The 13999-nt window shown below is 46.7% G+C and overlaps 2 protein-coding genes across 2 annotated transcripts in view; one reads left to right on the forward strand and one right to left on the reverse strand.

The window, feature by feature from the left end:
* The window catches only part of LOC127347110 (putative cyclic nucleotide-gated ion channel 9), a 62915-nt gene extending 56556 nt beyond the window's left edge, over window positions 1-6359 (reverse strand). Inside the window, exon 1 of the mRNA XM_051373334.2 lies at window positions 6276-6359. Coding sequence (XP_051229294.1) covers window positions 6276-6359 — 84 coding nt within the window. The remainder of the gene's footprint in view (window positions 1-6275) is intronic.
* On the forward strand, window positions 1497-4828 carry LOC139830774 (uncharacterized). Its single transcript, XM_071819604.1, has 3 exons — window positions 1497-1964; window positions 4085-4261; window positions 4392-4828. The coding sequence occupies exons 1-3, from the start codon at window positions 1497-1499 to the stop codon at window positions 4695-4697; spliced, it is 951 nt and encodes a 316-aa protein (XP_071675705.1). The 3' UTR covers window positions 4698-4828.
* Window positions 6360-13999: the final 7640 nt, after the last annotated feature.

A 13999-nucleotide genomic window follows, 5' to 3' on the forward strand; every position in this document is an offset into this window, starting at 1 on the left:
ATGAAAGCAGTTTGGGTCGGTTGGACTACACTTTCAGCAATATTTGAAACACGATTAGTCCCTACCTTGGTGAAAACTTTGAAGCATACATTTAACAAGCAAATAGGACGATAGTGTCGTATTTGGATGGCATTTTATTTTTTGGGGAGAAGGATGATCGTCCCAAAGTTCAAATGAAAAATAGGTAACTCTCCTCTCTGAAAACATTCGAACATCGCTATCAAGTCGGATTTCAAGATATCCCAAAACTTTTGATAAAATTCAGCCGGGAACCCATCCGGTCCCGGCACCTATTCTTTTCCATTTGCATTATGGCCTTCTTAACCTCATCCGCAGTAAAATCACAAATCAAAATCGCATTTTCCTCAGCAGAAATTTTCTTTATATCATGATTCATCGATTCGACCATAATACAAGAACTAGGTGGTGGCGGTCCAAAAATATTTTTGTAATACTCAGAGATATAATGTTTCAAATTTTCCTGACCCAAAATTGTTCCTTCCTCTTGTTCTAATTGAAAAATTCTCTTTCGACAACTTTTGCACGCTCATCCCACTTAGACTCCTCTTCACGACGTAGCTTAGCTAAATCAGCATTTGCCTTACGCATGGTATGTCTCTCTTGAGCATCTAACGGGATTGTTTCCGCTTTGTAATCAAAGATCTCAACAATATTTAAGAGCCTATCTTTGTCAATTTTATATTGTCCGCTTAAATTACGTGCCGAACCACGAAGATATTTTGCGGGAACTAATTTCTTGGAAATAAGCAAAAAACATCGACAAACAATTTTGTCTTTGACTTCACAGTGAGAAAAATTCCAATTTGTTCTCTGAGATAACTAATAAAGACATTCATCCTATTTTGATTATAAACTCATTTACTTCCGCTACGCATACCAAAATTTAAGAAAGAACTATTAGAGTTTATACCATAACTTGTATGGTGTTATTTTTACGGACTATGATGATGCTCTATTTAGTGTAAAAACGATAGTCTCTAAAGCATAATCTACAAAAAAAATATAATGGCATTATTTTATTTTATATCATCATTAATTCAACAAGCTTGCAGGCGGAGTTGAGTATCATGGATGGGGAAACTTTTGCGGGTATGAGGTGGACTTTGTATGACTCCTTGCGTCCATAGCCTGTTTGTGAGTCCTTATTACCACGTGCAACTTTTGTAAATGATGCAATTTTAGTTTTTCTTAACACATAATTCCTCTTTATTCATTCATAATCAAAGTTACATCGTCAATTAAAAGAGATGCTATGGGTTTTTTTTTTTGGAAGATCTTTTTTGGATGATTGAGAGTTTAGGGATTCGCAATCGACTTAGACATAGCAATCCGGTATGAAATAGCAGACATATATTCCCTCTGTGCTAAATTGTAAGACATTTAAGTGTAGTAAAACAGTGTGTCACAACGTCTTATATTTCCACAGAGATCGATCCGTCCCCATCCAGATACCCCGCTTCGACCGCGCCATCTCGATGAAGCTGACCGTGCACAACCTCCAGCTGACACCGCTGGCGCAGGGCGCCGTGTTCCCGGTGCTGGAGCGGCTGACCATGTCGCGCTGCCACTTGAACACGGATGCGCTGGTCAGGCGGTGCCCTCGCCTGCGCGTGCTAGAGTTGCTCCAGTGCGCCATCGGCACGATCAAGGTACACTCGCCGACGATCGAGGAGCTTGTGGTAAAGCAGAGCTTTTATACGCAGTGCATTCACATAATGGCCCCCGTGCTTAAGCGGCTGACAATGGATATCCAAGTGTGGTTGTTCTTCACCTTGTCGTGCTTCTCAGCGCCGATGGTGGAAGATGTCTCGTGGGAGTGCCGTAGTTTCTACCCAAATATTGGGGTTGGCGAGTGGTGGCGTCTGCAAAGACTCAAACTATTGACAGAGAATAGTGCCCGCACCCTACGGCTGTTCATAGACGCTAAGATGCTTCGGCATACGGTATGGTTGTCTACTGAACCTTTATATTCATGTTAGTTAACTGGTAGTTATCTGAGACTACATGAGCAACATGTCAACATGTATATCCAAATAATAGTTTGCCTATGACACAATAGACGAGATGTAATGGGTTTATGCATCAATCGACGAGACCTGGGGCATCCTCTTTCTCAAAAAATAATAGAGGAGATGCATACTTGGACCTTATATGTTTATCTAGAATTATAGTACAAAAAGTAAAGGATTTCAGTAATATGAATGTAGCATGTTCAAATGTCATGTATAGTCCTTGTTATAGACAATCTCAAAAAAAAATCCTTATCGAGATCAGGTAGACAAGTTGTAAATAGGGCAACACATGCTGTCAGGTTTCTCAAATTAACTGAATACCAAGCAGTACACATAACTGAAAAAGTGAGTAATTTCTCGAAATCTTATTGCTAAAGACCCCACTAAAAGTAAGGTGATAAATCTTCTTACTTTATATGCGTTTTTGTTATCGAGAATGGAAAGTGGATGGAGGAATACAAATATGTTACTCCCTCCGTCACAAATTAGGTGTCGGACGGGCCTTTTTACCAACAACACCCCCACAAATTTCCGACCAACTCCGCGATCCCTGGCAACTCCACCCTCACTTCGTCGTCCTCTCCTCTTCCACCCGACGACGCCGACCGCTCGCCGACGGAGCCGGCCGCGTTCCGCCGGCGTGGGCCTGTGAGCTCCACCGGGTGGCCCGTCGGCACCAGGCGGCGAGGGGCGAGGGACTCCGCCGGCGCCAGCGGCGAGGGACGAGGACTCCGCCGGCGCCAGCGGCGAGGGGCGAGGACTCCGCCAGCGCCAGGCTGCGAGGCGTGCGGGACTCCGCCGGCGCCAAGCTGTGCGGCGCGTGGATCTCCGGCGGCGGCGCGCGAATTTCGGCGGCATCAGGCTGCGCGGGCGCAGAATTTCGGCGGTGTCGCCGCGGCGCGATCCGCCGGTGGGAGTCGCCCGCTGCCAGGCTGCACGGGCGCGGAACTCCGGCGTCGTCCGGGGCACGATCGCGGCGCGCGATCCGCCGGCGGGAACCAGCTGCAGCAAGCCCGCGCACGCGATCCTGGGAGATACGATTGGGGATTCGATCGTGATGTTTTCGAAATACTAAGGGTTCAATTGCAAAAACTGTTTTACACTAGCCCTGCGACACCTATTACGTGACGGAGGGAGTACATGACTTGTTCAAGAGTTCGATGTATATGTTGGTTCTGCTATTGTATACTTGTATGCATGTGCTTAGAGCATCTCCCCTAAGATCCACAATATTTCACTTCCAAAAGGATGTTTTTGGGACAGGGGAGAGATTTTTTGGGGGAGTCAAAATTGCTCGTCTCTAGCAACTTTCCTAAAAGGTGGTCCATAAATTTAATTCTTGGACTAACATACGAGATAAAACTACTTCATGCCTTTATATAATCATACTATTGCAATTATAATCGTGCACCGTAGACATATTTCTTTGCCAAGAGCTTATGTTTTGATCTTCGTCTCCAACCTAGATGCAATGGCCTTTATCTTGTGTTCGTGGAGGATATTGTCCAAGTGTAGCTCAATTTTCATTGTCTTCTTGAATTTTCTTATCTTCTTCGATTGACTTCTTTTCTTCCTCGATCTTCTTCATTGCTTCTCCATCTTCCAGGTTGCGTCTAGTGCTAGCTCTAGCTTCTCTTCGGTCTTTTTCCTTTATTCATCAGATATCTTCTTCTCGTAGATTGTGAAGTTCAACTATTCCAAAATAAATATTTTTTAATACATGTGTGGGTGTATCGCAAGAAGTGCCAAATTTATCCATAGATAAGATAATGAATGGCTGATGTTTACTCACCTTGGTGTAAACTTCAGTTTAGTTTTGCATAAAACTTGGCAACTACCATTTTGATGTCTCTCTTCGAAGGCACTTCCTTCCATGGAAAACAAAAAAACCTTCATTTTCCCTTCTTTTGAAACTAACAACGAATAGACCTTGTATCATAGATCACACAAGTATGCATGTTCCACTTTGGTGATCAAATTACTTCTGTGGTACTGTATATGCTATATTGTTAATTATTTCCTTTTCACACGCCATTTTTTAACATTTGCAGAAGCATATGCCGCCCGCGGAGCGAAACTTTAATCAACATATAGGACCGCTCCCCGCCTTTTCTGTTCTGGAGCTATATTTACTCAACGGAGAACATGTTTTTGGAGCAGCAGTGTTGAACCTACTTGAAATTCGTTCCACTATAAGAAGGCTTAAGGTGGTCATTCGACATCATGCGGTAATTGATTCTTTAACCAAGATCCTTGATGTATACACTTTTCAAAATCTGTTTAGTTTATTGAGTTAGCTACGTAAGTTGATGATGTTTTCGCATATGAAGAATCTGCATTACTTCACTTTTGTTTCAGGACGAAGAATCATGTCCACCAGAATGTGCTTGTGATCTACCACGAAACTGGAGAAGTCAGAGCGTCTCCTTGGTGGCTCTTGAACAAGTGGAAATAAATGGTTTCAATGGAAATGACCACGAAATTGATTTCTTGAAACTTCTGTTCCGATGCGCAACTCAGATGAAGACAATGACGGTGCAACTTTCCACCAATATTTTGGGAAGTAACAGAGAATGGGCGGAAATATACAACATCTTTAAGGAAAATCCTTCTGTCGAATGTTTTGTTACTGTAGCAGCAAGCAGCAAGCAGCTTCTGTTCTAGATGATGACTCTATGCTTCTTGGCGCGACAAGAGTCTATATGTAAAAAAGATAGTCTCTATTTAGTCAAAACCTCTGTCCCGAATGCCTCCATTTGTACAAACGCCTCGTTTGACCTGCATAATTTATTCTTTTAAAGGAAGGCATGTATGTTTCTTGTCATAATAAGGAAGCCCGGCATGTTCTTCTTTTTATTGAATGTCTATTGGATGATTCCTATTCCTGTTGATAAAAAGAGTAGCTGGCTGTCATCTTTTCTTCGGTTGTGATTATTTGGTTTGTTTGGGCTCTGGGGCTGTCATTCTAGGATGGATGTCTAATCATTCTTCAAATAATGCATCATATCTTAGTGGTGACTTCGTCAACTCAAGATATGCAGGCTCAGTGCTCATAGGGGTAGGGTGTGCGTACGTGCGTTCATAGGGGTGTTTGTACGTGCGTGTTTGTAAGCGTCTTCCATACGGTACCAGACGCACCTCACCCTCGGCTTCTTCCATCAAGAAAACGAAGACGTCCGCGCCTTCCAGAGGCGCCGCCGACCTTGCGACTCCGCGCAGCCGAGCTTCGTGCCGACAGCGTCCGCCTCGCACCTCCTAGGCACGCTGTCGCTGGGCTCCCATCTCTTGGGCGGCCTGTTCGAGCATGCCCGCCCGGTCGCGTCCCGGAACGGGCGCCTCGTCCTGGAGCTCCGGCGCGAGGAGCGCGCCCAAGGCCTCACCCTCAGCGTGTACAACCCCATGACTGGGGAGGTGTCCGTGCTTCCCTCCCTCGCCGGCGAGGACTGCCCCGGGTACTACGCGTGCGCCATACTCACGGGCGACGATCTTGACGCCGCCAGCACTCCGCCGGGCTTCTTCCGCGTGCTCCTCGTCTACAACCGCCGCAGTTTCACGGCGCTGCGGATCTTCTCCTCCGACGTCGGCGGTGGGGCGGAAGGCAGGATGCCCGGCGCAAAGATGGATGCCGGTAAGCTGCGCCGGCTAGGCCCTGCTGTCGTGGTCCGCGGAGTGGCATACTGGCCCATGCACCGTGCGGCGTTGGGCGTGCGCCTCGACGGCGCACCCATGGAGGCGATCACGGATGTTTGCTTCGTGCCCTACATCGAGCACTATTTTCCGGATTACCGCTTGCTGGGCGTGACACCGGACGGGAGCCTGAGCTTCGTCTACGCGCTATTCACCGGCCTCACCATCACCGTGGAGAGCCTGAAGCCGCAGAGTTTGGTTACTGAGTGGGAGTTGCGCGAATTGATCGACGTTCCCGAAGCCCCGGTGAGTTCAGGGACTGCGTTTAAGTTGCGGTGGTTCAACGAGAAGAGCGGCACAGTGTTATTCACCTCCAGGGAAGGCGGAGACGCTACCAGCGGCGCCTTCATGTTGAACCTCGCGACGAAGTCCTTGGAGAAGCTTGCGGGCGGCGTGGAGTGCCATGGATGGAGAAACTTTTGCGGGTATGAGATGGACCGTGCGGCGCTCCTTGCTTCCACATCCCGCTTCTGAGTCCTTGTTGCCATGTGGCATGTGCTACTTTTGTAACTGATGATGTAATCTTGGTTTGTTTAATACATACTCTCCTTATACCCACTTGTACTGGTCGTAGCGCCGGACGCGCTCGCGCAGCGCGGCAGGAGGCGCGCGGTGGTGCATCCAGGTACTGCTCCGCATCTCCTCCAGGCGCTCCGAGTCGTGATGAGCTGTTGCCCCGTACAGTACATACGTGCGCGCGCATGCATTCCCCACAGTGTAACGCCGCGTGGTCCCGTACCGGTGATTGAAGCTCCATCGATCGAACCGGGTAGCAGCAACTGCCTCATTTTCGTGCTCACGCGCGCGTGCGAGTCCATCAATTCATTTAATTTGGTCGGTCTTTTCTTTTCTCGCGCACACGATCGAGTCGATCCATGCCAGCTGCCGTATCATCATTTTTCTTTTTCTGGCCATGCCCGCAGAAATTAACTTCCCGGGACTGGACTTAAAGGATAGCGACGGCATCTCCATCTGCTGTGCCTGTGCGCGCTGGATGGTCGCGAAACCAATATCGATTGTAAGGAATTAACTTTCGTTAATTACCCAAAGGCCCACAAAATTGATGAGCGATCAATTAGTGTCACCCAAACACGCAACTTCCTCCGTAATTAAGGATGTGTTCGGTTCCAGAACGAGGAGGAATGGAATGAAATGGTTCCGTTCCGAGGTCATTGGACGGTTCCGACTCCGTGTTCGGCTAAGAAAAAAACGAGGAATGGAATGGTTCCATATTGTGTTCGGTTGGAGGAATTGGGAACAGAACGGAATAGCCACAATCGTGCTTAAAATGCTAATAATTGTAATTAACGGACTGTTTTGTTTTGGCTCAAAATATTTACACATTTTTTTTTCCAAAATCAAATTACAGAGGTCAAATCTAAATTACTTAGGCATAATCCCCAAAATTGGGGCCAAATCAGAGCCACCGCCGGAGGGCCCGTGGATGGAGGCGAGGAGCTAGCCGGAGGGCCCTGCACGCCGCCGCTGGTGCCAGCCGCCGGAGGGCCCTGCACACCGCCGCTGGTGCTCGGGGCCACGCTGCGGGACTCGTCGAGGCTGAGCAGGTGCAGCACGGCGCGCACGCGTCCCAGACGGCGATGCGACCGTGGCGGAGTGGGCGGTGGTCGTCGGCGTCCTCGTGGCCGCCCCCGCCTCCCAGCGTGCTCGCAGCGATGGTTAGTGATTATTTGCGATGTGGTTAGCGAGCCGTTCGTCGCGGTCCGCCCGATTTGGTCGAACGAGGTAATTCCGCATCTAGCACGAATATTCGCTTCGGGGGAACCGGTTGGTTCCGTTCCATGACCCCAACCGAACGCTAGAATAGCCTCCAGGTGCAGAACGGTTCCATCCCATTCCTCTGTATTCCAAAACTGAACAAACCCTAAGCCATTCGCTCGCTCACGCCGGGATTTCGATCAACACATCTACACTATCAAATTTGATTTCTTTTTATTTAATTTTAACTAACAACTATATGCATTCTAATTTGAAAAGGGATGAAAACATAAAATGAAAAGTCCAAAACGACCGACCCACCGGCTCCATCCATCCTTAATTTCCTTTTCTTTGTCTTCTTCTCACTTGGACGTGTATCATCATTTTCTAGCCAACACAAACTTTTCGGGATGGAAATTAGTAAGGAATCTCGTTAATTACCTGCCGAGAGAATTAAAATGAGCGATCAATTCGGAATCCATTAACTCGCTCGCGCCGGAAATTAACTTGCCGGCCGTGTCCATCAACCACCAAAGCTGCGTCCAGCTTGCTGATTTATAGGGTGCAAAATTGAATCACCTTTGCCGCATCGGCCCGCTCTATTCGCGTATGTATACGACGACCTCTTGACAAAACACAAATCTCTACTACGTAGTACTAGTAAGGTTGCACGTGCAACGCACGATTTTCTTAGTTAACGTAAATCGTTAATAGTGTACAAATCAGATATGTCACCATGAAGTGTTTCCCATCTCCCAATCTTTTCATCTAGGAGTAGTTTGTGTTTTGTATTGGAGTTGCCATGAAACTTCATTCGGCACTCTTCCTCCTTACTTTATGTGTAATGGGGTACCGACTCTACAACCAAAAGATGTTTGAAATGTGGGTGCCAGCTCAGAAAAGCCTAATTCTAAAAATGTTGGATTGATACAGGAATTGTGTTCAACAACCATAATATAACAAATCAAGAATATTGCTTATGTGTCTTACTCCTCGAGATCACCATAATACAAAAAAGAAAAAATACTCCTGAATTTTCTTCCTCACAACACATAATATCTGCTACAAGTTGTGCACATAATCACTTATTGTAATTCGGTGTAACCTACCATCGTATAAATTAGGTAGGTAAAGTAATCAATAAGGTCGGCCAGATGTTCATCAAAGATACACTGCAATTCTTTAGGTAGAAATTTAACATGTATACAATTGAATTCTTCCTACCATGCAATTACCAAAAGACCTACTCTGAGTCCTTGTACTAACCATAGAAATTTTTATTCCATTCCCTCGTTCAGATTCTGCTCTTTCTAGACTGAAAGTAAAATCATGATAGGTCCACAATAATGTAAGACAACAAAATCAAAATGCAGCCATTACAATGAAGATAAATCAGCCTATACATTTAGTCCTGATGGTCTGCATGGAATTTAAAAAAACTGTCTTTCTCAAATATCCCACTGTCTAACGATCTGAAATTGTCATTTACAAATCAGACTGTGACACTTGAAAATTCAGAAGAGCACAAGCACGAGATAGGATGCAGAATTCACACAAGTGGGCTATAACCAAGATGATTTGTATGTTGAGATTAAAAACATATGTCTCTGAAAGGTGTCATATACTCATATCCCAGGGGACATGGGGGTTTGTTACGGGCAGTTTAGATTCAGCTCAACTTGTACTTAATCAATGAAAACGCGCCAATGCCCAACATCAAATTTACAAAGAAAAACCAATACTGATTTTAAAAATTATGTAATACTTAAATCTATCAGACGAAATAAACTCTTGACGATTCAGCTAATTCTTGAACAATATGTAAATATAACAACTGGTCCATGCATCAAACGCAAATATAAGTGTGATAAAGATGACTACTAAACCTGTGGACAAGTAAACAAATCACGAGGTAGGATGATATTTGGCACAAAATGAACAAAATTATTCCCATATAAAATATCAGGCCTGAATCTAATTTGCTAATGTGAAGTCAGCAATGAGTGTCTCTGAAGAGCGCACAAAACACATTGTTAAGAAGTACAACAAAGGTAAAACCTAGGTAAATAATATTACCAAAAATTGAACATTCTGGCGTACAGTGTAAGCACATTCAGTTGAATTGAACACAAAGTAGCCGACCATCCTATAGATAGCATGGAACTGCTCATTAATCGTTAAAACAACATGATCTACAATATATCACCACAACAGACACAAACAGATATCCAATGAGAATGCATATTTTAGAAGAATTTGAAACCCAAAAGGTAGAACATAAGGGTAAAGTGAAGAGCACTAAATACGCCAAATGATGTGTATGTTAATTTCAGAGTATGTCAAACTTCAATCTACATCTGAACTTTCCGATCACAATTCAGTGCAGACCGTGGCCTACATGCTTTGAATCTGAAATGCAGGTTATGTAGAATTTTTTATTTCAACAGGACACTAAACTGTTTCAGACAAAATCACAGCAAACTTTAACAAAACATAACACATCCAAAACAAGATAAGATCACAGTGTGAAGATGTGTTACCGTCACGTGGGGACCAACATCGCCGGGCAGACGATGATGCGTGGAAAATTGCTACCTTCTATTCAGCAAAAGCTTTCCTTAACTGAGCATAAAACATCTTTACCCTATGTCAAGTTCAGCTTAAGGGCTGTACAGAGGAAAAGTCTGAATATGCAAATAACCAGCGTGCAGATAAATACAATACATGATGATTAAGCTAAACATGTAGACTGTACGGGTTGGATATAGTTGTCCAGCGTCATATAATGAGAAAGTAGATCGATGTAGCATGACATTCGCTTATCAATGTCTCCAGATTCATTATTTTCTTACGTAGAAACCACAGGAATAGCAATACTTATAAATTCGTGCTATTACTTCTACAATTCATCAGAGAATAGAAACGAAGATCAGATAGACAAATACACAGGAAAAAAACTGAAGAGAGGCGGGCTACCGTTGCTCCTGCAGGCTGGCTTAGCTTCAGGTGGCAACGACTGTAGGGGCGGGCGGAGCGAGCTCGGCGATTGGGGCAGCGGTGACATCCAAGAAGTCGCCTACGCGCCAGTAGGGGCGGCGGAGCCGGATCTTACCGGCATCTGATTGAGCATGACCTGGTGTGGAGCACGGAGGGCAGGTGAGGAGCGCGTTGATCCAGCGAGGAGCGCTACCGGCTGACCCGCCGGCGATGCATGAGGGGCTGGCGGTTTGATGAGGGAGAGGCGCTGAAAGCACGGCGGAGAGAGGAGCGAGCCGGGCAGTGTGGGCGGCGGTGGGGGATTGGAGGCGGCAACCAGCGAGGAGGAGATCGAGGGAGGAGTGGAAGAAGAGAAGGAGAGAACCGTGGATTTGTTGACTTGTTGTTTTGGATCGACCAAAAAGATTGAAAGGCGTGCGCGTGAGATGTGGGCGGGATGAAAATTCACTTGACTTGGGGAGGGGAGAATATATGAGTGTGGACCGTACGATAGATTAGATAAACGGCCAAGATTTAATTTTCCAACGGCACTTCGTGCCTTTATAAGTAGTAGAGATTAAATTGGAACCGGTGTGTTACGTCGTGCCTCGTCGTCTATCCAGCCAAATTTGTTTTTGCATTTTGACACTGAATATCAGCCAACAGTTCTCCCTCCCAACGAGAAAAAAGAGCCAGCCCACAGAAAAGAAAATGCCTCGACCGAGCTCAGCGTGCCGCGTGCCGCGTGCCGCCCACCACCCGCTGCCGGTCGCCACTGCTTCCGTCGCGCGCCGCCTGGAGCAGTCGTCCTGCCGGCGAGATTCCATCTCCGTCTGTCCGTAGCCGCACACTGCGCTCCTCCACGGCCGGCGAGCCCATGACTTCCACGGGTTCTCCTCCGACCACCACACTGGCCGGCCCCCTGTCTTTCGCCTCTGCGCTCCTCCACAGCCGGCGATGGCCGTGACCTCCACGGGGTCTCCTCCAAGCACCGCTCTGGCCTGCCCCTGGCTTTCGATTCTGCGATCCTTCACTGACGGCGGCCACGACCTCCACGGGACTCCGCCCAAGCGCCGATGCAACATGGTTGCTCCGTCTAGCCGTCCTGTGTTTTCTTAGTTGTTCCTAGCTCATCTGTCAGATAAGCCTACGGTTGCTTTCAGCATTCCTAGCTCATCTTTTGCAAAGTTAAATATATACGATGTACCATTCCAGTGATTTTATTCACACTAAATGAATGGTTTAGGCTATGGGTGATATGGGGTGGCCCGATCTTCTCAGTAAGCAACGGTGGTGATGATGATCACGGGGTGATGGCAGCGGAGGAACACGACGATGTAGTGGATGATAACTTGTATGACGCAACGAGATCTCTCGATTGGTCCCTGTCGCCAATGCAACAGCTCTCAACCCTGCAAGATATTCGCAACTCCACACACTTGCGCACGTAGCCGCCGACCACGAAGCGGTAAGTTGCAACCGTCTAATTCCCAATGGAACAGCAGATCACACAAGACTTAAACAGGATCTACACAATATCCAAGCAATATGGTGTAGGAAATTCAATAGTTTTGCAGAGCAAACAACTAAGAACTAGGGTTTATCTTAAACGTGGTCTGAAGCAACTAGGGGGGCGTCCTGGGCACTTATATAGGTGTCCGGGACGAGTTCTGGTCGAAAAGATACAAAAATAACCGACCCAGAATAGATCTGGTCGAGACAGACTCGGGTGGTCCGGTGCAGGATCCGGTCAACCGGGCTGTGGACCGGGCTGTCCGGTTTGTGGTCCGGTCAACCGGGCTGTGGACCAGGCGGTCCGGTCGAAGTCGATCGACCGGTCGGAAACCGGGAAAACTGCGAAGTTTCCGGTCTCGCTCCGGTACGATAAATTTCCTCCGGTTGGTGGCCGGTTTACGACCGGTCGACCGGGCCAGAGACCGAGCGGTCCGGTCAGGGGGCCGGTCAGACCGGGTTCTGGACCGGCCTGGACTTCTTCTTCGCCTCTCGCGCATTCCTCCCGCTCCTCCCTCGCGCGTCCATGAGATATCTTCATGTCCAGCTCCATGTCCAGCTTCACGGCCTTCTTGATGTCCGTCTTCACGTCCAGCTGCTCCTCTCCTCGTGCGATGCATGTCTCCTCTTGATACCTGATGATACATAAGTAATAGGACTTAGGCAGTATAAAGTTCTCATCAATCAAAGTACCGTTTAGAAACAAGTTCACCTGTTGTTTAAGTAGCTTCGCACGAGCTCTTGTAATTGGTCCAATCCGAACTTCATTGGACTTGAGCTTCACAAAGAGTTCATCTTCATTTGCTAATGACGGAGGTAGTAGTGAGGTAGGGATGTCCTCATCATCTCCCCCTTCAAAAGGCGTCGACCAGACGCTCCAAGGTCTTCTCCGTCATATGGTGTCAAATCAGCAACATTGAAAGAATTACTGACACCAAACTCATCAACTGGAAGATCTATCGAGTATGCATTATCATTGATCTTGGCAAGCACTTTATAAGGACCAGCACCACGAGGCTTCAACTTAGACTTCCGCAGCTTCGGGAACCTATCCTTGCGAAAATGTACCCAGACCAAATCACCAGGCTTGAACAACATCTCTTTACGCTTCTTGTTCATCCTTGCAGCATTGCTCTTGCCTTTCTTCTCGATCAACTCTTTAGTCTTCTCATGGATCTTACGCACAAAATCTGCCCTCTTGGATGCCTCCATATTAACTCTCTCATGTATGGGCAAAGGCAACAAGTCAAGTGGAGTAATGGGTTTGAAACCATACACCACCTCAAAAGGACACAGCTCCGTGGTAGAATGTACCGCCCTGTTGTAAGCAAACTCCACATGCGGCAAACACTCTTCCCACTCCTTCAGGTTCTTCTTGATCATGGATCTCAACAGTTGTGACAAGGTTCGATTCACCACCTCAGTTTGACCATCAGTTTGAGGATGACAAGTAGTACTGAACAGTAGCTTTGTCCCGAGCTTTCCCCAAAGTGTCTTCCAGAAGTAGCTCATGAACTTCACATCACGATCAGAAACAATAGTCTTCGGGACTCCATGTAGTCGAACAATCTCCCTGAAAAACAGGTTAGCAATATGCGACGCATCGTCGCTTTTGTGGCAGGCAATAAAGTGTGACATTTTAGAAAATCTGTCCACTACCACAAATATAGAATCATGGCCTCTTTTAGTACGCGGCAAACCCAACACAAAATCCATACTTATATCCTCCCAAGGCGTAGTAGGTGCCGGTAACGGAGTATACAAACCGTGAGGCTTCAGCTTGGACTTGGACTTGTTGCAAGTAATGCATCTCCTCACATATCTATCCACGTCCCGCCTCATCTTTGGCCAATAAAAGTGGTCAGCTAGCATGAGTAGCGTCTTCTCACGCCCAAAGTGACCCATCAACCCTCCAGCATGTGATTCCTGCAATAAGAGCAAACGCACAGACGATTCTGGAACACATAGTTTGTTAGCTCTAAACAAGAACCCATCATGTATGTGATATTTTTCCCATGCTTTACCAAGAGCACATAAGCGATATGGTTCAGCAAAATCATGATCAGTAGCATACA

The sequence above is a fragment of the Lolium perenne genome, chromosome 4 (assembly GCF_019359855.2).
Source record: "Lolium perenne isolate Kyuss_39 chromosome 4, Kyuss_2.0, whole genome shotgun sequence".
Taxonomy (NCBI): Eukaryota; Viridiplantae; Streptophyta; class Magnoliopsida; order Poales; family Poaceae; genus Lolium; species Lolium perenne.

Excerpts from the sequence above, each read along its gene's own strand:
- LOC139830774 (XM_071819604.1), top strand. The coding sequence starts at position 1,497 with ATGAAGCTGACCGTGCACAACCTCCAGCTGACACCGCTGGCGCAGGGC. Across the intron at positions 1,965-4,084 it reads CTAAGATGCTTCGGCATACG|AAGCATATGCCGCCCGCGGA; the intron begins GTATGGTTGTCT and ends TAACATTTGCAG. Across the intron at positions 4,262-4,391 it reads TGGTCATTCGACATCATGCG|GACGAAGAATCATGTCCACC; the intron begins GTAATTGATTCT and ends CTTTTGTTTCAG.